This window comes from Acanthaster planci, linkage group LG04, assembly GCF_054643075.1.
Source record: "Acanthaster planci isolate LZ-2023a linkage group LG04, COTS_SCS, whole genome shotgun sequence".
Lineage (NCBI taxonomy): Eukaryota > Metazoa > Echinodermata > Asteroidea > Valvatida > Acanthasteridae > Acanthaster > Acanthaster planci.
The window spans coordinates 7,357,261-7,383,839 of record NC_141780.1 but is presented as its reverse complement, the minus strand read 5'-3'; the positions used below and the strand labels follow the sequence as shown (position 1 = coordinate 7,383,839).

The 26,579-nt window shown below is 41.9% G+C and overlaps 2 protein-coding genes and 1 pseudogene across 2 annotated transcripts; 2 read left to right on the top strand and 1 right to left on the bottom strand.

Moving 5' to 3' along the window:
• Positions 1-1,058: 1,058 nt before the first annotated feature.
• On the bottom strand, positions 1,059-19,698 carry LOC110987740 (synaptotagmin-7-like). Its single transcript, XM_022250763.2, has 9 exons — positions 19,124-19,698; positions 16,590-16,787; positions 15,368-15,508; positions 13,070-13,183; positions 11,686-11,820; positions 10,584-10,699; positions 8,328-8,457; positions 3,132-3,260; positions 1,059-2,606 (listed from the first exon to the last, which is right to left on the bottom strand). Exons 1-9 carry the CDS (start codon positions 19,349-19,351, stop codon positions 2,535-2,537), a joined length of 1,263 nt encoding a protein of 420 aa, XP_022106455.2. The 5' UTR covers positions 19,352-19,698; the 3' UTR covers positions 1,059-2,534.
• A 1,855-nt stretch (positions 19,699-21,553) lies between these two features.
• On the top strand, positions 21,554-22,264 carry LOC110987745 (echinoidin pseudogene; annotated as a pseudogene).
• A 1,074-nt stretch (positions 22,265-23,338) lies between these two features.
• LOC147799341 (alpha-N-acetylgalactosamine-specific lectin-like) lies at positions 23,339-26,251 on the top strand. Its single transcript, XM_087135412.1, has one exon. It carries the CDS (start codon positions 24,931-24,933, stop codon positions 25,450-25,452), a length of 522 nt encoding a protein of 173 aa, XP_086991538.1. The 5' UTR covers positions 23,339-24,930; the 3' UTR covers positions 25,453-26,251.
• Positions 26,252-26,579: the final 328 nt, after the last annotated feature.

Below are 26,579 nucleotides of genomic sequence, written 5' to 3'. Positions count from 1 at the left end.
GTCTGGAAATACCAGTTCCCTTCCTGGGACGTGAAATCACTGGGGGTGTGCCCGTCTAGTGGCAGGATTCTATTGACATGAGTATTCACAGCCCGGCCATCCGACAAGTGGAATGACAACATTCCATATGTGGCAGTCGCAATTGAAGATGGCTAGATGACGAACTGTGTAAGTGTAACTTAACAGTATACTGCAGTATCCAGTTCTCACGCCTTCTGCCTATCTGCCTCGAGCAGAAGCACCCCTCATTGCTTTAAAAAGAGCCGCGTTGGTCGGGAATGTTGGCAGCGATGCGACCGTGACGCGTGTATTTCCTAGCCGTTCATGAACCAGTGAAGTTCAGTTCCGACCAAAAGAGCCTCTGTCGGAAAATAGCGCCCTCGCTTGGTACAGCTTGAGGCTCATTAAAGTTAGAAATGCGTTCAGAACATAGCTAGTCAGTCGTTACCAACTTGTATCATCAAAGTGAAAGCAATACAGAAGGCTCTGCTTGCCATCTTTGTCTTATTCTTGAGGGTAACATTATTGCAATCACACGGTACGGCATATTACAGAGCGGAGGATAATTTTTTTTTTTACTGCCGTTAGTGGGTCCTGAGTCTCATCAACACTCAAATCACACGAAGTCAACTCAAATCTGAAGACGGAGATGCAACGCGGAGTGAGCATTCGGTCTTGTGGAGTCGGCTGTAAATAGATGATCGCTTAGGTTAACGTACGGAGGAAATAAAGCCGGTAAAAGAGGTCCTTTGGGCATGAGCAAAGTCCAATTGGCCTTGCACATCATTCGCTCATCCTTGAGTCACAATCGCCTTGCCGAAGTGATGGCTGTCCAGTGCGAAAGTTAATCAGATATCGTCTATGGATGAAATCCCGCCAGCTGATCAAACTCAAGGGCACTACAAATATGTTAAGCGGCAAACTCATGACGAAAAACGTGATCTTCTACAAGCTGAAAAGCCTACTAGTTTGTTTTTGTTGTGTTTCGGGTTTCTATTTTTATTCTTGTTTTTCTCTGTTTCCGACCCGTGTAACAAAGAAACTGTCACAGAAAGCTATTACAGTATGAAATCGAGTTGATTTTATTTTTACACGCCTCTTCCAAAATATATGAATCTAAGTAACTCGTGAACAAACAGCAGTTCTGTAGATTTTCATATAAATCTGATAAAAATGGAATGGTACAAGCATTAATTTAGACTCTACAATTAAGACAAGTTGAATAAAAGCATGGACGGAATAAATTATACAATTTTTTTATTTATTTTCTAAGCACAGCAATATGATTTCAAAGCTGCACCATATATACATGTACATGAAAGACTACAATACATGGGACTATGTACATGTTGTTGCCCACTGTCTAGGATATGATACCTCCATTTCAAAACAGCCTGCCAAATCCTCCACCCTTGGTTATATCACTGTTAAAAGAACACTACAACTCACTCACTGCAATGCCTTAAAGCTCCGAATACATGTACACGTACAATAGAGCCTGCAAGTAAACTATCGCATAGTGCACTTTCAGAACCCTTGCATAGTCCGCCTATGCGGATTTTACATGAAGCTGCCCTCTTGCGTTTCATAATTTGTAGGAGTCTCAGAATGATTTCTGCCTGCCCAGTAACCGCTCATGTTGCAATTTCCTCTTTACGTTCTTCAATCAAATATTGTGGGAAGGTATTTTCTGGAGGTGATTTTTTATTTTGAAGCAGCAAATGAACGAAAAATAATTGCAAATGCTAAACTTTTGCATGTCATTTGTTTTTCTGTTCAAGGGTTCCAGAAGCACGCCTTCTGGGGCTAACTTTCAAGCTCTATGATTACAATCTAAGGATTAAAACCTCATCTTCCGCAAGGCCATTTTGTCCCTTATAATTACATAATATATGCACAGTCAAAATGCTGTACTACATTCTGAAAACGCTCCACTCCCACAATTGACAATGTACATGCCACTCCACAAGGGCGGATCTGAGAACAAATTTTTTTTGTGGGGGGAATTTTGGGTGAGGTACAAAATTTGGAATTTTTTCCATGCAATCAATCTTTGTCTTTCTGAGAAATACATGAACATACATCTTCCTTTTTGCTCAAGACCCCTACAAGATCTTGTCTGAATTCAAGTCACAAGCTTTTCAAATGAACCGCAACAAAGACACTCCTGTTTCACTGTGGCTCGGTTACTTGTGACTGGTCTTACGACAAATCCTGTTCACGACTGGTCTCGTGTCTAGTCTGGTGACAATCTGACCCAGGGACATCAGGGACTGCAGGGACATCAAGCCTTTTCCAAAAACACACTGCAAAAATAGCCTCTGCATTCAACTCTGAATGGTACTCTGTAAAATTGGTCCAACATTGCTCTTCACATCATATTTGACTACTAAACTGCCTCTATACTCACTGAAACCTCAAAGAATATGAGGTTTCATAGAAGACTCCAAAATTCCACATATCTTAAATCTGAAAACTGAGTTACCCAAAATGCAAGTAGAAAAAAAACTTCCCACATTTTCTGGATTCTTCCTTCATGTCGGCACTCCATTTAAAATCCGAATCTTTGCAGATGAGCCAGCTTTCCTACTGTGCACAGACAGCACCTGTAAAGGCCAAACAATGCATAGTGGCTTATATTTGTGTTCAGGCTTTTAACAAAAACTCATCAAAACAGGACTGAGATTTTAGATAAAATATAAAAAACCTATTTCACCTCACGGTAAAGTTGCATGACAGTGCTAGCCTGGTTGCCATTATCTGATCAGCCAAGTAATGATGTTCATTTAATCATAAACTGGAGTGATTCACATAAGCTTGTACACACTGACGTTCAACTTAGTCCACAGATGCTGACTGAATAGGGAGCCTCAAGAGGCTGTAAACTATGGCTGAGTGTTGAAACAAGAATTTTCAACAAGTGGTAATGGGGTAAGAAAGTCACGCAAATCTTGAACAAATGATCACAAAGGGTCATCAGCAGTTATAAAGTCCAACTTTGTAAAGTAAAGGAATGCGGTTACCGTACCTTGTCGTTTAAAAAGTCAGAATTCTGGGGCAAAATTGACACTGCGCCTGAGGCAAAGTTCATTGTGGAACAGTACCATCCCCAACTGGTTGATGCCACTTACTTTGTTTCCCTGGTGGTTCTGAAAGATTAGCTTCGGGTATCTGTAGACAGCATGGGCATACATGGCCTCCCGAAACTCCTGCACAGTAGCCGTCTGGGCCCACTTGGTGCGCACACGGTCAGAGTTTTTCTGTCAAAAGGTTTGGACAGAGCCAGCATCTCAATGAACAGTGTACAAAACTGCAGACAGGAATGTGTGATGGCTCGGTTACTGACGATGAGGCAATTGGTTTCCACTTTGAAATGCCACTATGTGCGCACAAACAATTATAAAAGGGCAGCTGCAATCAATTTGCTTCAATACAAACCTTCTAAATGCACCTTGGTGTCTCAGTTAACCTTATTTTCAACTTTTGTTCCACTGTTTCAAAGAGTATTTTTACTGCTTGTTTCCATATCCATGAGCAAAACTGTGATGTCATCCTAGGAAGCAAGCCTCAGTGTAATATTGTGTGTACACAACATAGTCCTGCATGTTTGTAGATGTTGCTAGACTAAATTTTCGCTTCGTTGCTGATTCATTGTTGTTTATGTACATGTGAAAAACAAGCCAGAATCAATCCCTTACTCAGAAAACGTTTTCATGAAATATATTCTGAGTTCACAATTGTTAAAATCGATGCACTAAACCATGTCTTCCACGGATGACATCACGGCAACAGCGCCCTCAGGTGTCTTGGAAAACATTGATAACCTTAAGTGTTGAAAAAAAGCCCTTTTCAGTGCATTTAACCAAGAATGAATGTAAAAGAGTTTTCATACACTGAGGAAAAGTACAAGGTTGCAGACAAATTGCAGAGAAGAAAAATTCATTGCAGCTAAACTTTAATTAAATATGGAAACATTGTTGAGTGACAAGAATGATCCAAGAAGGGTATCACAATATCAAGGGCAGATCCTTAACTAAGTTTTCAAGAGGGGGGCAAAGTACTTGGAAATTTATTTGGGCCTTTCACATGTACATGGTGTTCCTAAATGTTCCCCCTTTCATTCTTTTTTTTTAAATTTAAAATTGGCCTTTGAGGAGGGGTGGGACTAGAGCCACTAATGCCCCTCCCCTTGGATTTGCCCTTACACAACAGAAATAAGCATTTCAGCTGAGTCAGTCAGTCCATGTTGCTAGCTCTACACTTTCTACGCAGTTTTTAGCCCACTGGAGACAGTAAGACAAGCAAGTTTTTTTTTTATTTGGCGCAATGGCAAGATTATATTATTGATAATAATGATCGATATTGACGTTCATCTTTGAATTCATTATGGCCAATGGTATCTGGCACTGGTTGAAAAGTAAAATAAAGATCACACACACTGTACTCCAATTACTCCAAGTATTGCATGACTGATGAAAAATACAATCAAACCTCATTAACCCTTGCTCTATGAGTGCAATTTACTGCCAGTCAGTAGTACCTGCCAATGCACTGCAGCTGGAGTGCATTGGAGGATTCTTTGCATTACCAGTGGAGTGATTTTCAAACTCCCAGTGGAGTGCATTGGAGGATAACCTTGTTGTCCCATGAATGCCAACAACTGGAGTGCCAGGGAGGACAATTGGGTTCTCTGGTAAAGTGGTTCACTTACTTTTGAGACGCCCTTGGCACTGTCAGTTCACAGTGAACTATGAAATGTGACGAATGAAAGAAAGCCCTGGATTTTTTTACTGGGCACTAGGAGGGAAAAATAGTCTGTTTTTATTATTAGTGACATTTTATGATGTAAAATGTTACTTAGCATAACACTTGAGTTGGAATTAGCATGACACTATAATATAGCATGAAATTGCTTAGAATTACATAACATCAATGTTGGTAAGGCTATATAAGACCTGCAAAAACAGGTTTTTTCAGAGTACATCCCCTTTCCATAAAGTTGAGAGTCCTTAAATTGCCGACATGAGTCAACGGGATGTGTGGAACCTCCAGTCAAGTTTGAGAGGTCAGGAGCGAGACCTGTTTGAGAGCCTTGCTGTCAAAATGAGTGAAGGAAGGTATGTGCACATTCTACATACCGATGCTTGGCCTTTTTTCCTAGTTATAAATGTATGCTTTTTCTTTCAGTTGACTACTACATATCAGTGATTTCCCTCTGTTTCATTTATACATGTAACACATACATGTACATGCAAAGAATAAAATCTACTCTACCATTTTTCTTTGCAGAAAGAGGAAGAGACATGAGAAAGAAACATGTCAGAAAAAATGCAGTTTGGATAACGAGCAAAACAGCTCCCAGCCAGGACCATCGCTGGCTCCAGCTGATACGATAACAGTGATGGAGTGCAAGGTTATAAGTGGTGGTGCTACCCATGGTAGTAAGGGTGGAGGAAATTTTGACCATGAATATTATGAGACAGAAGAGGAGGCGGGAATGGCTGAAGATGGATCTGGAGATGAGGAGGAAGATGAGGAGGAAGATGAGGAGGAAGATGAGGAGGAAGATGAGGAGGAAGATGAGGAGGAAGATGAGGAGGAAGATGAGGAGGAAGATGAGGAGGAAGATGAGGAGGAAGATGACGAGGAGGAAGAGGATGAAGATGATTTGTCTCAGCCAATCCCGGGCCCAACCCAACCTAAGAAGCAAAAGACGAAAACCCTAGAGCCTTTGTCCGACAATGACCAGAGAAAACCAAGACATGGGGACCATGTCTATCCAAGAGACCGCCATGGCTGGACAAGAAGTTTGAAAAAAGTACACATCCATAAATTCAGAGGGAAGAAACCTTATGGTCCTCTGCAGGTTCGCCCAGACAATGATGACCCATTGGAATATTTCTTGTCGTACTTTCCTCTATTCCTCTTCAGGAAGATTTCAAAGTACACAAACATAACTGGCCAACCTAAACCAAACTTCACCAAACCGACAACTCCAGCTGAAATCCGAGCTTGGTTTGGCATTAGAATGTTGCAAGGGGTCCACGGCAAGGAAAATGCAGAGGATGACTGGTCAACGCATCCAGGACTACGCAACAATCTCATCTCCTCAACAATGACAATGGCTCGTTTTAACCAGCTCTCTGAATCCTTGGCATGTTCAAATCCACAGCGTGGACCAGCAAGAATCAAGAGGAAGGCAGATCGGTATATGTGGCGAAAGCGTCACCCTCTCTATCCTCTACAGATTGTGTGGGATAAGGTTGCCAAGCGATGTAGTAAGAATTACAACGTTCACCGGGATCTGGCACTGGATGAGGCCATGGTCAAATACAAGGGAAACAAATCCAATGTACGGAAGTTTTTCATGCCCCTGAAGCCAACCAAAGTAGGCTTCAAAATCTTTGCCGTGTGTGAGTCCAACTCTGGCTACACTCACCACTTTCATGTCCACACTGAAAAGGGACTGAAAATGAAAGATCTAAGTCTCCAGATGATAGAGCCATATTTCGGCAGGTACCACCGGTTCTATTGTGACAAAATCTACACATCAGCTGCTCTTGCAGAGGCACTTCTCGAGGAGAAAACCTACATATGTGGAGCAGTGAAGCGATCATCAGTTGGCCTACCAACTGATTTCAGCACTTCTGCTAAGATCAATCCTGCCATGCACAAACACATGACAGGCATGAAGAAAACGCCACGAGGGACGATGTACGTCCGCCAGAAAGGCCAGATGACAGCGGTACTATGGCGAGACACTAAGGTTGTCTCGCTATTATCCACCTGCCACCAGGGGTATCGTGATCAGGCAACAGATTTTGTCTCAAGAAAAGTGATGCAACAAGAACAGAAGAAGGCACAGAAGATAGATGTACCAGCCCCGCCCCAGGCGATTGCGTACACAAAGTTCATGGGCGGAGTGGACAGGGCAGACCAGCTCCGTTCCTACCACACATGCAGCAGACAGTCAATGTCATGGTGGAAGAAGTTGCTCTACTACCTGATTGACGTTTCACGCGTCAATGCCTACATATGCTATAAGCATCATCGCGAGGCAGAAGACAGCCCGTTGATGAGCACCAGAATGTTCACCGTCAACATTGCAACCTCCCTCATTGCGGGATTTGCAGAAGGAGCACCGGCCTACCAGCCAAAACTCCAGCCGGTTCCTATCTACAATGGACCAAACCACCAGTGTGTCAGAATGCCAGGGAAGTTCCCCAAAATGTGCATCCAGTGCAAACTTACAAACAAGAAGACAGCCAAGGGAAGGAATGTTGTCACGCGAACTGGTTGCACAAGCTGCAACATACATCTTTGCAAGGCAGAATGCTTCCTGATGTTTCACGCTGCCAAAGGTGTTCCATGTTAAGCATAAGAAATGTTGCCACAGATAACAGTCAATTCAGCAAAAATAAAAGGCATGTAAAGCAACAGAAAAGTAGTGTTTTTCCTAATCAGAAAGAAAAAGCATACATTTAAATAGGAACAGAGGAAACCAATTCCTGATAAAAAAAAAAAGAAATAAAAAGGTACTTTCATTTGGGGCAATGATTGTAAGACTGAGCCCTGAAACAAACAAAATAAATATGCATTTTCCAATCTCTTACTGGTCCCACCAGTAATAAAAAAGTACAGAGTAAATAAAAAAGTACAGAGTAGTAGTCTTTACTTAGGCAGCCTCCAGCAAGTCAGTTTTTCCAAGCACTAAGTATTTTACTCCACAGCCCAATAGAAGTACACTCCAGTGCACTCCAGAGGATTGTGGCATGTAGCTTTGCTGATCAATGTAATACACTAGGCGTTTACAGCTGGACCAAGTTGACCTCCAGTTTACTTTGCAATTCCTTGAAGTGTACACAGTTTCTCCCTTAAAGTGGTGTGGCCGTTAGTGGAGGGCCGTGTAATAAACATAGCCACTTTTTTAAAGGGGAATATTGCAGTGCATTGGAGTGTCAACAAGAGCAAGGGTTAAGAAGAGGTCCTTTGGGAATGAAACCAGTGAAGAACAAAGAATTGGGACCTAAAGATGTCTTTATTACAAGCAGAATGTTGCATAAACAGTGCTCTTATTCATGAGATTTGATTGTCGGTGTCAAACAAATGTTGGACGCATTTTTCACTTGTCGTGCAAGGGTTGGACAAAGAGATAGTGGATGGAAAACCTTCGACCTAATCCTTGCTGTCTCATAAATACAGACCAATGTACACAACCTCAGAGCACAAGGAAAACATAATTATTCCCATGTTTGAGTGTTGAGCATTTGAGAACCATTCATGAGGTATTAAGCCCATGCGCCTGCCCTAGACTTATCCTTACTCACCAAGTCTGCCAGTGGAAACTTGCCCTTGTAACCCTCGTTAACATCCAGGTTTGCAAGGTCAATGTAGACCTGGCCCAGGGCCTCAGCACTGCCGAGGAAAGCCTTGTCCAACACATGCAGGACGATATACCTTAGTACACCAACAAATAAAAGGGAAAAAAAGGGAGCATTACTAAAAACCTAGCATGGAAAAGATTACCATATCATTATCACTCACTGGCACTCTGCCTGACCTTAGAGCCAGCAACTGAAGTCACCATGAGTTGATGTGCACCCACATAGCAAAGAAGAGAAAGGCTAGTTGGAAGCTTTTCAACTGGACTCCTGTATGCACCTGACGCACACGCAACATTTTAACCACTTAGTGCTGGGCTTTCCCGCACCGGGCTCCTTGGGTTTATATGCAAAGCCAGGCTGCCTGAAATTGGACAAAAGGGCTGGGCCTTGTAACAAAAGACCATACTCGGAACAAAAGACTGAGCTGCTGGGAATTGCCAACATTTTTTTCAGTTGTTGATAGCGGAGGAAATCTGTCATTGTTTTGAATGATTATAGCACTGTTTGTGGGGACAAAAGTGCTCCGGCGCTCCAGGGTTGAGCGATACAATACCGCTGCATGCTAATCTGGTCCGCATTTGAAAAGATGCCAGCAACGCACTGGGCCAGTTTCGGGTACAAAAGAAAATTACATATCACTGCACAATCGGGGCTCTCTTTACAAGGCGGCAGGCCTGGCTGAAATACTCGGGCATTAATAGATGTTATCTGTCAGATTGAAGTTGTAAATGAAGTTATGAATTTTTGAAGAATTTTTAATACAGAAAATCTTGAAAATCCCCCGGGAATAGGTCATGCAACTTCAAATTAAACCTGGCAGCATCTGGTTAACAGCATATGCTAGGCACGTATATCAACCTGTGCATACACCCAGCTAGTTCCTGCCATTGATCTCCATTACAAACGAGATCAACTGTTCCCACCTACAAATAATCTTTGCTATGCAAAGGTGCGCCCTAGTCTTGTTCCCATTCTGGGTGGATAAGCAATGGAAATACAGACATCTTTGATTTGCAATTTACATGATCCATTTCCTTCACAGAATTGCCAGCACCGACTCATCTGTTGGACTTTATTTCAACATCTGGTGGAGTTTAGTTGATCATATCTATCCACAGTGACAAATCTAGCAATCTGTCCATATCTATGGAATGCTGTCCAAATGCCTTGTCAATTGGATATCATGCACGGGGGGGGGGGAATGTATCTGCAGTTCATCCCCTAAAATAGTGCAAGCAAATACTGTTAAACAGAACTGACATTAATGTCACTATGTTATACAATTTGTGGCACGCGCATGCCTCCCTGACTTGACCTCCTCGTCTTTGGTTTCAGGATGTGACTAGAATCTGTTGTGATAATGTGAAGGGCGACTTTAACCAGCGTTGTAATCTGGTGGTAACGATGCTTCATTCAGAAGTTGTCCTAATTTAAGGCTCTCAGCATGTTAGCAAAAGCCTGTAGACCACCGACTGTTTCTTGAGAAACTCCTACAAACCAATCTGGTAAATCTCCTTAAAGCCTTGTCACAAGGTCACGTTTGGTCCACTCTGTATGGATTTTTAAGCGGCAATGATATTCTAGACATGGTCGCACAAGTGTGAAGAAAAGCCTCTTTTTTAATGGATCTAATAACAGGTTTTTGCCCTTACATCTTCCCGAAACAAAATACATCCTCAAATAGTTTGCGTTACCCGCTGCTACAATTGACTTGGACCAGCCAGCCGACCCCGGAAAGCTCGGTGGTTAAGTGGTTAATATATCTGCATGAGTAAGCAGGAGGTTGTAGGTTCGAGTCCCAACCGAGTAGGCTTGTGAATATTTTCGAAAGCTCTTGGACATGCACTGAGTATGCGGTGTTATGAATATATGCCAGTGTAAGGGCAAAACACGTAATTAAAACTGACAGGCATCATTCAGTCACTGGTGGCAGTCTATTCCACCCCCAGGTCTGGAAGTGACCCTCACTGGAGCCTACTCCCAGGAGGGTCAAACTCAAGGCCTGACTGTTTCCCACAAATCTGGATCATGACCAGTGATCCGTCATTGGTTCGCTGAGACCAAAACCCAAAGATGGACCAAACCGGCGTTGGGATCCCTGATCGAGATTCAGATCTGTGTGAAACCAACAGAACCTGTGTCTCTCAGGTAGAGTGACAAATGACCTTTGTGCCAAACAATAACATGTGTGACATTCACCTGTCTATCAGTTCTTCCCGTGGGACGTTGAACTCAAATATCTCCTCCCATTCTGGTTCACAGCTGGCCTTGATGACCTTGGTCTCTTCAACTTTGGGAATGCCAGGAATTATGATCTAGTTCGGGAGATCAGCAGAGAGAAACCATCAAAATACAGCAACAGTGTGAATTCTGCTGTTGAAACTCCAAGTCCTTTTTATCAGATTTAACAAGGTAAGATGGATTCATGACGCTACAAGTTATCTTGATGTAGCGGTTGCTACTGTACTAATCCTCTAGCTGTCCCCATCCCCTGGTAACTGACGACATATCTTCAAGTAGGGTCCCTGCTACATGTACATCTGACCTTTGTTATTTGACATGGAAATATCACCAGAATCGATTTCAAACTATTACTATCTGTTTGGCAGGTAATTTGCATTAATCCAGCACTCTTGGAAATTAGAAAATGTGTTCTGAACTTACAAAATCACATGTCAGATGTGACAAGGACACAAAAAAAATGGACCACTTATTTCTAGAATTAACCAATTGTCATTGCAAAATTCATCACTCTGTGTCAAATTTGAAACAGCTACGATGCGGTACGATATGACCCTACAAATCTGGAAGCCACCGTCCAACAACAGCTAGAGTTTACAAAGTCTGCATATATAGAGGACAGTATTTTCAGACACACACATTACTGGGACTGGAAAATTTCATATTGCCCACAAGTGGTTAAGGCACCCTGCTGATGATTTCACCAGCATACATGTACATGTACAGCGACAGCAAAGTGTGTCACAGGCTTCCTACAACTGATGAAAGAGTTGAATGTGCAAAATAACATCCATGGACTTTTTGTAGAATTGTGCGTACATGCATGACATGTAGAAACCGAAAAACTCAACAGAAGTTGCTTAGGATTTCAATTTGCTTTCTGGAGTGTATATAAGGAGATGGAGATATACACGTATTTTGGACCAGTTTTCTCTGGAAGTTGGAATGTCATCACCTTGTACTGAAGTAACAGATATGACCTGATTAGTAAACTGGCAGGAAAAAGAAAACACAACCTTTTTAGTGATGGTCTTTCAGGAGAACTGAAAAAAAGAAATACCTTGACGTATGGATGTGGTGGCCTGTTCTTCTCCCTACACACTAGATCTGTTGCTCTGTGAATCAACACTTGCAGTGTTTCTGGCAGCTTGTAGGACAGACTGATCTCAAGTTCCCCGCTGATGTCAAGGTCAGTCTGAAATATCCCAAGAGAATACGAGACATGGTTTACGGTAGTCATTTCTGCTTGTGCATTTAAATGGCTAGAATACAGATCTATTTAAGGGCAACTCCTCAACAGACAGTATGAAACAATTTCTGGCAAAATTCCAGTTATATGTTTAGCTATGTGTACATGTAAAGCAAAGTTACATCCATGCTTACTTGTTAACACTCAGAACCCATTGAGTAATACACCAATAGTAATGGCTTCAAACTTACCACTACACCAGTGTACCAAGTCTAATAAAAAGTGCCGCGGTTTAGTAAGATGCATTCCTGACCTTGCACGGTAGGGTAGTTAAAATACCTTCCTACTTGAAATTATAATCTGTCTTACTTGTAAAGATGAATAAACAAATGTGAATTTTGAATCTTATTATTAATTGTAGCAGTTTGAATCCTCCATGTTTAGGTTTAAATTGACAGTAGGACTCCACTGTAACAGGGGCACTGAGAACTTAAGTTAAAAAAAGCCAAAGTCACTCTTGCTACAAAATGTCCAGATGGCAAGTGAAAATTCCTACAGGCTAGCAATAAAACACTGGTTAACTTGCTTGGCAAGCAAAAAAGCTTAATGTCGAGGCCTGCGGTGGCCTACATGTATGTAATTTGTTACTTGCTGAAGTATAACAAAGGCCTGGCTAAAATATAAAGTAGGTGATTTTCGGAAAGAAACACAAAATACACAAAGAAATTAGAAAAAAGAACACAGGAAATTTTAGCAGGCAGACACAAAATTTCAGAATATCCCGCCCTCTCAAACTGCTCACGAAGGAGACTGGAAGGGATTCTCATTTCAAACCAAATCCAAGGTGACAGAGCTCCACATATACATGTACGTGGGGGGAGGGGGGGTGGAGGACAGTATGGCCACAGCAAGTCTCCACCTAAAATCTGTACTGACTGGCTGGAATGCCAGTGCAAATCAAGGATGCCAAGATTGGTCGGTGTGGGTCAATGTAACAGAATGCATGTAGCCAAGTCCGCATGGACTAATTTTTTTCCAAATCTGGATGAATTCTCTGGATGTACTGTGTGAAGTGAATCTGTTATTACGGACTGACCAAATGAACATGCAGCCCCCACACTGAAATAGGAACAGCTTACCACAGGTAAGGCTTGAAACAAAAAAACGGCCTATTCCGAACCTGCATGCCAAATTTCACATTGAATCTGGGCCAAAATCAAGCCCAGGCAGCGCCCACAAGAAAAAAAGTCTTTACCTCGGCTTCAAGTTCAAACCATCGAGTTGTGATCTCACTCCAGTCCATCTGGCCCAGCTCAATGATCTTCTCCCCCATGAAATCATCTTTGCCCAGCTGGTCATGACTGAGCACCTGGACAGTGGGACAGAGGAAAAATATGACAGTCCGAAAAGAACACAACACATTTGAGGCTTGTTTTAAAGAAGATTCTGCAAAACCTGCAATGGCATGAATGGGTGAGAACTGTGCCAAGGGGCTAATTCTTTTTTTGGGGGGGACCAATGCACTCAGCAGCAGCATAAAACGATGACAAAGCATCTTAGTTCAAATTGGAGATTTCCATCACATTTGCTGTTGGTGAGTGTGTTCCTTTTTTCCTTTAAAACTTTCAATATTTTTTCCCAAGGGCCTTGCCATTAGTCTTCTTTGCTCTAATGAACCAATGATTGTTTGTTTTTCACCCTATAGACAAATCCAGTGACCAAAATTAGATGCCATTATAAGGGGCCATCCTGTTCGCACGCAGGTGGTGCGTGCGCGTGAAATTCCTCCTTGAGCAATAAGCAGTAGTAAATTGCTGAAGTACGCACGCGCTCAGGTTGAGACAGCTGCGTGAGTGTAAATGGCCCCTCGGAATGGAGTCTTATCAGATTTGTCTTCAATGGAACAAATTTCAGTGTGATCAAGGGACTAAGCAAGGTTGTTGTTTTTAATGCAATTCTTGTAAATACTCACACCCTGCTTAATCTGCTCTTCAATATTTCTCATGTCCATTTAAGGGAACTTGTTACTTTTAAAAATGAATTTGCATATTTATGAGCAAAACTGTGATGTCATCACAGGCAGAAACCGCAATGCAAGCACTAGCACTATCCCAATGTTGAATATTTTGTCGCAATTGGCTTCAGTGACTCATTGTTTCACATCATAACAGTAGGCCAATGAGCAGCGTTCTTCCTAACCAATTTCTTTGGTGAGCAAATTTCGGTTTCACAATCTGAATAAAAAAAATCTTCAAAAGGGAACTACTGTTTGTCTCCCAAATAGGACACCACAGCAGAAAAGCATGAAAAAATTAAATGTTTCAAAAGTGCCCTTCACACTGAGCCCAACCAAGGGGCCCCGAGTGGGACCAAGAGAGGGCACAATTTTCCAAGCAACAGAGGCTCCTTAGGTGGGAACTTCCCTTCACTGGTACACGATCTACTATGAAATGCACACATTGCGGTCGCACCTCTATGGTACCAACCAAATGAACACTCCCCACCAACATGACTCTTTTCAACTGATGAGGGAGGGGGTGCTTCTGCTCCAGGCAGGTAAACGATTTCAGACAGTTTTGTTGTATTTAAGATGAATAGAAAGTGGAACAAAAAGATGTTTCAATGTAATTCAAATAATGAGCCCTTTGCATGTGGAGGACTGCTTGTTCCTTGATCATCTTGGAAACTAACTATACTGTCACTTCTTTGATGGTGAACCCTGATCCTGGGATAAAACCTAACAGTGACTTGTATCCAAAGGAAAAACCTAACAGTGACTTGTATCCAAAGGAAAAACCTAACAGTGACTTGTATCCAAAGGAAAAACCTAACAGTGACTTGTATCCAAAGGAAAAACCTAACAGTGACTTGTATCCAAAGGAAAAACCTAACAGTGACTTGTATCCAAAGGAAAAACCTAACAGTGACTTGTATCCAAAGGAAAAACCTAACAGTGACTTGTATCCAAAGGAAAAACCTAACAGTGACTTGTATCCAAAGGAAAAACCTAACAGTGACTTGTATCCAAAGGAAAAACCTAACAGTGACTTGTATCCAAAGGAAAAACCTAACAGTGACTTGTATCCACAGGAAAAAAGCTCGTGGTGTTCTTTGTGCAGTGAATACAGCACTCTGTAAAATATTGGCAATTACACGTACTTGCAACCCGTATGTATTTTCTGCATAATTTTTTGTTAACTTCACGCGTATATCTGACAATGCAAAACACAATGCAGCACAAAGGAACTATCGCCATGTTCAAAATTTACACCTCCTCACATGCTGTGCATTTCTATGTTTCGCTTAAGTTTAGGATAGTGCAAATACACAACATTCGGTACAGTAACGCTGATTTTGGTACAGACTGTGTGGTATACAATGTAGCATAATATTGCACAGCTGTTGCCATGAGTTGGCCAATCCAGATCCAGAATACAAGTACGCTTGAAAGACAATACTTGTAAGCCATCATGAGGATTGCAGTCATGCTTGGCCAACCGGATGTAGATGGCTGATTCCATCTCCATCCTATTTAATCACTGCTGATAATTACCTGTATGCGAAGTAGACTATTTGGAACGTCCTTGTCTGCCAGCGAGAAAGTGAAGATCTCATTGTAGCTTGGGTTGAGTGAGCGATTTACATGACTGGTCTTCTTGGAACCGTTGGTGATGCTGTCTGGGATAAGATCCAGCTGAACCAGAAAACACAGAAATTTACATGCAGTGTCTCACCTGGCCACCTGTCTCGAGGACTGGCAAAAACAAATTTGGACAGGCAGGTGGAAACCAGACCATCCACAGGTGTGCCTATTATGCATTACTTAGAAATCTTTAGCTCATATTGAATGCACACGTACGCAATGGAATCCAACGATACGTTACCCTGAACCAAAACTGGAACAGCCCATGACAGAGACTTGCAAATGAGGAAAAAAATAGGCTATTTTTTAATATTCAAAAATGCATGGACAACAATATCATATACATGTACATGTACACTTCTTCCCATTTGAGGCATCTTTGAACGTCCTCAACCCTAACCCACGTCAATCCTCCAAAATCCTCCGGGATGGTTTTGGAGGATTGAGGATGAATGCAGTTTTTTAAGTTGGGCAGTTGAAGGATTTTGGAGGAGTGAGGATGTGCCCTAGTAAAACAGCCCAAAGGGGTTAGGGCTAATTAATATAAAATTCTTTCCAAATCTAGTTTGCCCTGGAATCAGTTCCAAGGCACAGTCTTTGCAACTGTACCATGAACTTCTAAGAGGCACCAAACTCAATGTACATACTGTACATGTACGTTGAAATCAAGTTAAATGTACATCTGAATGAAATGAGCATGCATCATAAAAGTGCTAGGGACATAGGGATTAGCTACAACCGCAATACCAGCACATGTACATATACGTGTATCTTCCATGGGTGTAAACTATACTTTATAATGCAACAGCAAGGTTTCAGAGACAATCCCTTCATGGTTGCCCTCTGCCGGTACCCTCCTTCCATCACTTATCGATGCTATTACTCCACACAGAACCTGTCCTGAGCATGGTTTTATTTATCCACCAAAATTAACGACTTTTTATGGCAAGACATCACAGCCATGGCAGTTTACATGCTTGGACTCTACAAATGCTTAACCTCAGTGGTCAGGATTTGTGAAACAAAACAACACAGGACGTCCCTGCATGTTTACATGTACATATACATGTACGCAACATCTACGGGGAAAGTCTTGTGGGACTTTGAACGATAAGGAAAATCAAATGCCTACCTTAACGTAAGGGTCTGATTCCTTTCCCCGTAAGTCCTTCGCACTCAGGTCCCGCGCACTGATGACTTTGACCATGAGCAGCTGTCTGTGTTGATCATACTTCAGCGATAACTTGACCTCCCCCTTGGCATCACCCAGCGTTTTCATGACGGCTGGGTCCATCTTCTTGTACAGCTGCTTCAGGATGTAGACGCTTTCCTTTTGCAAAAAGCAGAAAAAAATTTATCCCTGACAGGTCGGAAGAAATTAAAAGATCATCTAAAGTGGTGCAGAAAGGCACAGTAAACAAATTTGCAATTCCTGAACAAAACAGAATTCAACATTTACATGTACTACACGGCTTGTCTGTGGACATGTCGGTGTCTGTCATAAGGTAGGGACCCGATCTGCTTCCCCCCTCAAGTGGTGGAGGCACACTGTTGTACCCTCCCCCCATTTTTTTAATTGGAGTAGTTCTGCCCCGTCCACCGCACTTAAACTGACATACATGATACATGTACCTTGGCCTTGTGTGGTCATTGCAGAATGAGACCCCACTGCAGAGAGATCCCTAACACCACATCTCTCCCTTATGCCAGATGTAACAATATGTTTTGAATATTTTGAATCCACAAACAGAGTGACTGACTTTGGTTGAGTTCCTGTGCTGTTTTCCTAAAATTCAAGTAATGAGGTAAAGTTACAAATTCCATTGGGTATATGAAATATCATTAAATAGTAATTTAAAGGTGCACAAAGAGCTTTCATGACCTTGATTTTTAAAAGATTGTCACATGGCACATCACACTGAAACCTTCATAATGAAAACATGCAGTATATACATGTACATGTGCAAATTGACAAAGTTGATGCAATTTTTGGCATTTTTAGGTTTTGCACTGATTGTGAATGAGGAAACAAGTTAGATTTTTTTAGAATGGTTCATCTGTTTTCTTGTTATAAACTTTTATCAACTTGCCAGGCGGCTGGCTTTTACGGGGTGATGATAATTTTTTGGGGGGGATGGGAATTAACTGAATTTTATAAGCTATTTCTATATTAAGTTACATGTATTTAATTCTTATTTCTTTGACAACAAAGCCTATGTTTGATTTCTTCCCTCATGTTTACCCGTGATGTCATGTACCTGTAGGTGGGCATGGACATTACTAGGTAATACATGTACATGTACATGGACAATCAATTGGAGGTACTCCTGGTGCCCAACTGGGTCAAAATATCATGCATTTATGGATTAAATCTGTAACATTAATTTACCTGTCAACAGCAATAGGCATCAACACCCTTTATTTCACAAGGCTAATTTGCCCCCACATGCAATAATGTCACTGAACTACATGCATATGTACATATATTCAGCCAAATTATATAAAGTTAATGCTATCGATTTTCCTTCACGTCTAAATCATTTGATGAGCTGCCACGCTTTCTTGCCCAAGCAACAGGCTCAGTGGGTGAGCCGCTAACCGGCTGAGCCTGTTGTTATGTGGGCCAGGTCCCAGTAAGTGCACAATGTCACAGTGAGTTTCCAATCAAATGAAATCACGCTAATCCAAGTAAGGTCGGGGGAAGTACATGTAACTGAGTATAAATTTCACAGATATCAAAGAAAACAACAAAAAGGCCTTCTTAAAAGTGATAAAATTAACAGTGAGTCAATTCATTATTAAAGGAGATGATACAAGTTTATTTTGTTTACCTAACATGTAAAGTGATTACAAAATATTCATACTTTGGATGACGTCTGTGTCAATGTTTGTTATCAGCAATTCTAACACGTGTGATACTCCATCATATATTACACGGGTGGAAGGAGACTTGGTTGAATACTTTGTCACACTTGTTGGGGTTTATTCTTGTTTGCATGGCAACCTCCATGCCGCTTCAAATTACAAACAAGTCTGTCAAATTCAACTGTTGTGTCCCGTGATGTGAGGTCCCAACATGCCCGAGGACGTGAAGGATGATACAATGCATTCATATTTCCAGACTACCACGACTACCCTACAATCAGCTTTAATAACCGACGTCAGTTAAAGTATTCCCTGCAGTGACTTAATAATAGCCATCAGTGAGCAAAAACAATTAAATACATGTATGTCCAGAAAAGTTCAATTTAGGAGGGAAAATACCGGTTCCTTTTTACTTACATGTACATGTAAAAACACAATTTTTCAGATCTGTCTCAAAGGGTTAATGCACAGCTAGGGTGTCAACATGGTCAAGTGGCATCTGCATATGGAACTCTTTCCTGAACTTACAATGTACATGTCAGTTATTCCAACTTGACACCATTTACCATCTGACCATTTACTGTTTACTAAACAGCTAAAGAGACAGTCGTTTCACGTTTTTCTAGTTCTGCAACTAGAAAATCAGCAGTAGGCCTAGGCCATGTTATGCCTTAAACATGTTAGCGTTAGGCCTAGAGGACATGTACTACATCATAGGCCTACATGTCCTAGGCCTAAACGCTAAGTAGGAAGTATTTTTGGACTTGTCTAGACTAGCTAGGCGTACATGTATCTACATACTTTATATCCATCAAATCCTTCGTCAGTAGCTTGTGTAGTCCATGCACCCTGCCTTCTCTTCCTTGGGTGAGCAGTCATGGCTTGCACCAATCTCGACACCCGCTCGTTGTCGGCGCTCATTTTGGAGTCGTCCGTCTTCGACCGCGTTGAAATCTTCCTTGACGCTTGTCGCTCTGGCTGCTGCTGGCGCTGGCCAGTCATGTTTGCCGTTGAACTTGTGCCACCCATTTTCAAGTTGCCTGTTCCGTCTAATGGCTTTGGAATCTCTTTCCAAAAGAGGGTCAACCCCCGTATCGATAATTATGCAGACTTGAAGCTATCGTGAATATGCTTCTTATTTGTTATAATGTCAAATTATGTTGCTCCACCTGTCCTTGCGTTATTTGGAAAGGCTCACATCCCAAATTCGTTCGCCATGTTGTTTGGCTAATGACGTCAATATATTCATGGTGAAATACGGAGTTAAGTTCTGGAGGTGCCGTCTGGTAAATTGTTGGGCCCCGGCCCAAGCTGAAGTGCACCCCCAATCGGCGAAAGAAAGACAGGTGGTTACAAACAAAAATCTTACGCGACACAATCTTTTGTTTCAACTTACAACCGGGTACTTGCATGCGTTCTGCGTTTTCTCTTTCTAATGATTCCTTGATGGTATCCCTCCTGTCATGCATGACTGAACACCATCGTCTTGAAAATGGGGCATCTAAACTCAGTTGTAAAACTTTGGATAAACCAGTGAATGAAGTTGTCCTCTATAATCGCAGTTATGGCGTCTAATCGGATTTGTCTATAGAACTCCATTATTTTTTTTCCGCCCACACAAATTGTACTGATTGGTTGACACTCGCGTGGCATTGTGCGGGGGTCCAGCATCATGCACAAAGCACTTCTCAAGCGTGGGCATGCTGCGTACGTACAACTTGCTAGTCAGTGCATTATGTTTAAACACATAATGCACTGTGTAATAATGAACTCGAGCTGGACCAAGAGAGGGGTTTAATTAATTAATTTATTTTTTGGTTTAGCATCGGGTGCTCCTTTTTGCACATGTTACAGTTGCATCGCTATACCAAGAAATTGAAAACTCCAAAGCAATACGGCTTTTTCCAACCGATGAGGGTGTGCTTCAGGCTCAAGGCGGATTTCAAGTGAAGTTGGTATCCCTTCAGTTTGTCTAATTATGTCTGGTCACAGCGGACAGAGCTGTCTTGAACTTGAATCTACCTCTTCTCTTTTCACACACACAGTTTGTATGGTTGTAGGGTCGACCTATTTCATGGAGGAATAAAACACATTCTTTCTCATATATTCAAAAACTAGTGCGGACAGCGAACACATAGCCTAATATTTTTTTCATACTTCCTGACTTTAATATTTTTTTTCATACTTCCTGACTTTGAGGTTGTAAGCACAATAGTCTGACAGTGCCACAAAACATCAAGTAAGATGCAAAAGAGCCGAACATTACAGTATTTCAATTCAAGTTAAACGCTTCAGGCCCACAATCGGGGATTGGTTTCCTACACGAAGCCTCCGACGGAAAACAAAGTTGAGTATTGGAAAACGGCTCTGGACTTACAACAAACCAGACTTGGTACCGATTATGAGTGCACGGGTTGTCTTCAAGATCCCACGCTTCTTACTCACAGCATGTGTGTTTACCTTCTATACCTGGTGTGGATGTTCCTTTGTTTTTGTGCAGTTGGAAAACTATGAAAAATGATCATTTTCTTCCACAGTGGACACTAGTTTAAGCTAGATTTTACGATGGAAATTCTGACCCCCCTAACCTTGTTTTCAGATGGGGAACCTATAGCGAGGACACTGCCCACAGAACGTCTTCCCTTCCCGTCTCGTGTGGATATTTGTTCTCGAGTCCATCAGTATATTAAGTTAGCGCACACCTCCTTTTCGAGTAATTTCCAAAAGTCCAATTACGTATGTCTTGTTCGGATACTGTACCCCACAAGTCACCAATACATCCACACATACATTCACGTAGGATAGCCCTACCTCAAACTTTCATCACATCAGTCACCACCTTCGGACCATACAAACTTTTTCCTGCAAACTACAAAATGTTAGTAGGCACTTGTTAGCTTTTATAACGTCTGGTCTATGTCCTCAAGATCTTGACAGAACAAACATTAATTTTCACTTGTTTATAAAAACGAGACACTTACTGTAAACTGGTTGTATTTCATGCGCCTAATGTAAACAACAAATCAATTTCCGTAAACAGATTTTGGCTAGATGTGGATTTAGGCGATGAGCCAATATCAATTGTCTTCTAGTTCGGTCGAAACTTTCATGTCTATCTTGAGAATTTACGAGTAGAAAAAAATAATAAATCGGCATTGCTTCAAAGTGCTACTGGCTCCTACACCCGAGTTCATGCAAATATTATTCTGTTTTTATTAGTTGGTGCAAAATATAAAAACCCTACACCTCTACAACCTTCCGATTTTCACCCTACTCGCATACGTGAGCGTCATGGCTTTCCGTCAGATACCGTTTACGATATTTTTCCTGGCCCTCGGCTTGGCTGCTGGGGTTGATCTCTACTGCCCACCCTTCTGGACTCGCTTCGGTAACAACTGTTACCGTTTCTTCGGTCCACCCAAGACCTGGCTAGCGGCTGAGGAACACTGCCAAGAGTTCTTCACCCGAAACGGCCAGGGGCACCTGGCGTCCATCCACTCCTCTGCAGAGAATAACCTCCTGATAAAGATATGGGAAACCTCTCTAGTCCCAAATGAGGAATTCTTGGGAGGCCACGTGTGGCTCGGATTCAACGATCGGTCGAGGGAAGGAACCTTCGCCTGGAGTGACGAGACCCACTTTCACTACCAAGCATGGCTAGACGGGCAGCCGGACGACTCGGAAGGGAGAGAGGACTGCGGTGCTTTCTGGAGGCCCGACAATCGGGTTGGATGGAACGACGATAGGTGTGAAGTTACCTTGCCGTACCTTTGCAAAATGCCTGCTAATTAGGAGCAAATGAAAAGGAAAGCACAGTTGTCAAGATGAACTACACCGATAAACACTTAGTTCGATCACGCAACAGAACCAGCCGTGGTAACGGAGTCGTCAACAGCACATTCAACCCCACTTAACATTTTATACCCTCGACCAAAAAACAAATGAAGGCGATAGAGATTTTCATTGATTTATGGCTTGGGACGCTTCATATTCAGTTCTTATCGGTTCAAAATTTCTCTGTGACGCAAGCCATGACTCTTGAACGTCACCTGCGAAGTTTGTTGCTTGCCTCGGCAGTATGGGTTATTCTGAGAACATTATCGGCTCTCTCATATGATGTATCATCAAAGGAAGTAACGATTCTGTTACATGTTCAATAGTTTCCTGTGTAAGCTCTTATGAATTCCCCTTTGATCTTGACATCCTTTAAGAAAACATGAAATGTACTTCGCCGATGTCTTTTCAAGCCTATAAGCTTGGATCGAATTGGTAGTGGTAGTTCACTATTTGCATTAGTTGAAGTTTCATGGCACTATAAGAGCACGCTATTAGAATTTGCTTTTGTGTTATAACTGGCATAATTAGGTTTGAACATCTTTACATGTATTTGCTTGATGGCTATGTAATGCTGTGTGCAGAAACTTAAGTAACACCGATATTATATACTAGAATCAGTCAGATTATTTGTAATTATAAACATGGGAACTCTTGTTGACCGAATTATACAGGTATGTTAGATGATAGAGAAAACTGTTCTTCGACATGAAAAGACCTCTGGACAAATGCCATGCGAAATTTTCCATACCGGACGTTTTATAAGACTCCAGTGCCTTACATAGGGGCACTCGTGTCAGAAAGAGACATCTGTGGAAGGTAATAGATTTCTCTGGATCTTGGTATATTTTGTAAAACAAAATTATGTTCACCCTCACCGCGCGTTCTAAATCTACAATCGCTTTTCAAAAATGTTGATATGGAGATTAAAACTGTGATTCATCAAAATCCGAACTTGATTGGCCCCTTTTAGCTAAAACAAATTTATGACTATAAGCATCTTAGCATATTAAAAATTGAAAAAAAAAAGGACAGAAGTAGCCCGGCGTCCTGCATGACTTTCTGCTCTGTTATACGGCATGGGTACATCTGAAAGTCCGGTGGATTTGAATGACAACTTTTGCCTACTGATTAATGAACATAACTCTACGTATTTTACATCTTTATGGACGATTAAAAACATTTCAAAGTATATTTATCCCTGTGTTCCTGGACAACCGTGGCTGCGGTTACTGTGATCCGAGCAAGACATGGTACAGTGCAGACGACTTTTGGTTCAAATTGTGAACCCAGAAATCACTTAAAACATCTTCGAGTTAAAGTTGAGGGGACGTGCAACCAGCGAAAGTCAAAAATACAAATACATCTGAAAACTCCAGAATTCTCAAACGAGTACGGTCCAACCTCGTTAATTAGAGCACTATGTTTACAACATCCTGGTTATAAGAAGGAAACTTTTCGGTCCCAATCCTTTTGTTTTTCATTGCCTTCAATCCTAACAACTTCCTGCAATAAGAAGCTAAGGTAGGCCTTATCTACAAAGTCTACACAACCTCCGAGCTAATGAGGCTCATGTATTATTAAACAACTTGGAGATCAAGAGAGATTGCGTCGGGTTTTGAATCTGGAGATCGGTAGAGTATGCTTGAAAGAGCAGGTTAACCGATAAGAAGAAACAATTCAGTGAGCAGCGCTTTAATATTGGGCCCTGGGTATGAACTTGGGAAGGCTACAAGGTAATCATTAATTTGTGTGCAATAATGAGCCTCGAGCTGGACCGAGAGAAGGGTTTAATTTATTTGTTTAATTTTTGGGGGGTTTAGCATCGGGTGCTCCTTTTGCACATGTTACGGTTGCATCGCTATACCAAGAAATTGAAAACTCCAAAGCAATACGGCTTTTTCCAACTGATGCGGGTGTGCTTCAGGCTCAAGGCGGATTTCAAGTGAAGTTGGTATCCCTTCAGTTTGTCTTGAACTTGAATCTACCTCTTTTCTTTTCACACTCACAGTTTGTATGGTTGTAGGGTAGACCTATTTTATGGAGCAATAAAACACATTCTTTCTCGTATGTTCAAAAACTAGTGCGTACAGCGCAGTTCAAATCCCCGGGCATTTGAACAGAATCACTTTCCTGAACTGAAATCTCGACTGCACTTCCTATCAGTTACTTCGATTTGCAACAAAGAAGTATAGGAAAAATGGAAAAATCCCTGTTTGAGTCAATTCCAAACATCTTTGTCGTGTCATTACTGGTGAATACCAATGGAGTACATAGGTCCTTGTAAAATACTTCTTATTGTTCTGGTACCTTACAAAACACCATAAACACGGGCGCACAAAAGTCACTCTGTGCTACCGCGGACCTTTACAACATAAATCATTCTTTCTACACAATGTTTTGCCCAAAAGGCAGCATCCTGATTATCGGCACTGTTATCTATATATAAAAACACAAAAATAAGTCATTGTCTTCAATAAAGAGGTTTTTCCAGAGCAAACATTAAATTTGAAGTGTTTACACAAATGAGACACTTTTTTGTAAGGTGCTTTAAAAACATATTTCGTTTGATAAGGATTCTGATGTTGACTCGCCTTAGTTCACGCCCAAACGAGTGCATGACCCATGAAGCTCCAAAGTGCAGCTATAGCTCCAGCCACACCCGGGTTTATATATTATACATTTTGTTATTTAATACAAAATAACATCAAGACTTCATTAAAATCGTCTCTCTACCGACATACACACTACGCGTTTGCACACACGGAAGCATCATGGCTATCTGTTTGATTTCATGCACGATGTTTCTCCTGACTATCGGCTTGGCTGCTGGGGTTGATCTGGACTGCCTACCCTTCTGGACTCGCTTCCGTCACGACTGTTACCGTTTCTTCGGTCCACCCAAGACCTGGCAAGCGGCCGAGGAGCACTGCCGGGAGTTCTTCACCCGTAACGGCCAGGGGCATCTTGCGTCCATCTCCACCTCTGAAGAGAACGACTTTGTGCTGCAGTTGTGGCAAACTTCTCTCGTCCCAAATGGGGATCGCTTCCTGGGACAACACGTCTGGCTCGGATTTAACGATCGGTTGACTGAAGGAACCTTCGCCTGGAGTGACGGGATGAGCTTTTACTTCCAAGCATGGCAATATTGGCAGCCGGACGACGCGGGAGATGAAAAGGACTGCGGTACGTTGTGGAAGACCGACGATCAGGTTGGATGGAATGATAATCCGTGCGGCCAATCTGGGCCATACCTCTGCAAAATGCGTTCTAATATACATAGGAACTATTATTAATTACGTAAAAAGTCCGTCAAGGGTGAAGGATCGATTATGCGGCAAACCCATCCGTGCCAACACATTCAATTCCAATGAACGTATACCCCTGAATTGAACTGAGAAACTACAGACTTTCACTGCAACGGTACCTTTATAGGTTTGGCGTTTCAGATTCAGAACGCATCTACTCAAACTTTCCCTGTTCCACAAACGGTAACTCTTGAACTTCGTCACGAGCGTGGCTCGTTGTTTGCTTCCCCAGTTTGAGCGGAGGCGGTATTTCGGGAACATAAAACCGTCTCTTATGATGTATCTATAAAAGAAGAGATTGACCGTGTGATACAGTCAGTAGTTACACCTATGGAAGAATCTCCAGGGTCTTTTGTAGATTTGCTTTGATCTTCACATAGTTGGCACCTTTAGAAATGATTTAGTGTCATTCGAGCGTGAGCTCAAAATTATAATTGATACTGGTAGGTCATGTTGCAGATATTAATTAAGCTGACAAGTTTCATTGCACTGTTTGCTGTTTTATTGGAGAACGTTATTTGACTGTTGTGTAATGACCAGCGTAACTATAGGCTTAAACATACAGCTTTAATGAGCCAGTTGGGTATTCCAACAGCGCATGCTCAGTACAAGGCTATTTGGGAACAGCTCAACCTCGCTCCCATGAATACGATCTTGCCGCGCATGGTATTTCCAACATGCCTTAGCCGTTTTCCAATACTCATCTTCGTCTCCGTTTCAGCGTCGTCTCCAAAACCAATTCCCGATTGTGGGCCTGAAGCGATTAATTTAAATTGAAGTACTGTAATGTTTGGCTCCTTTGCATCTTACTTGATGTTTGTGGCTCTATCACACCATAGAATAATTATTCCCGCTCCCTTAAACAATCGGGCCGTCCAGATATGAAACGGAAGAGGACGACTGACGTTAATCTATGCCAACAGTACACGAAGATAGGTTTAAACTTTATATTGATAATTAGGAGTAAAATTTTCCTTGCGAGCACATTTTTCCGAGACACAAAGCGCGATTTTGCTACTCTGGAAATACAGCACTGTATAAAATCAACTAGTTTCACGCAAGGTTTATTATCTTTAATAGTAGAGCGGCTTTTTTCGTGTGAAAGAAAGCGTAGA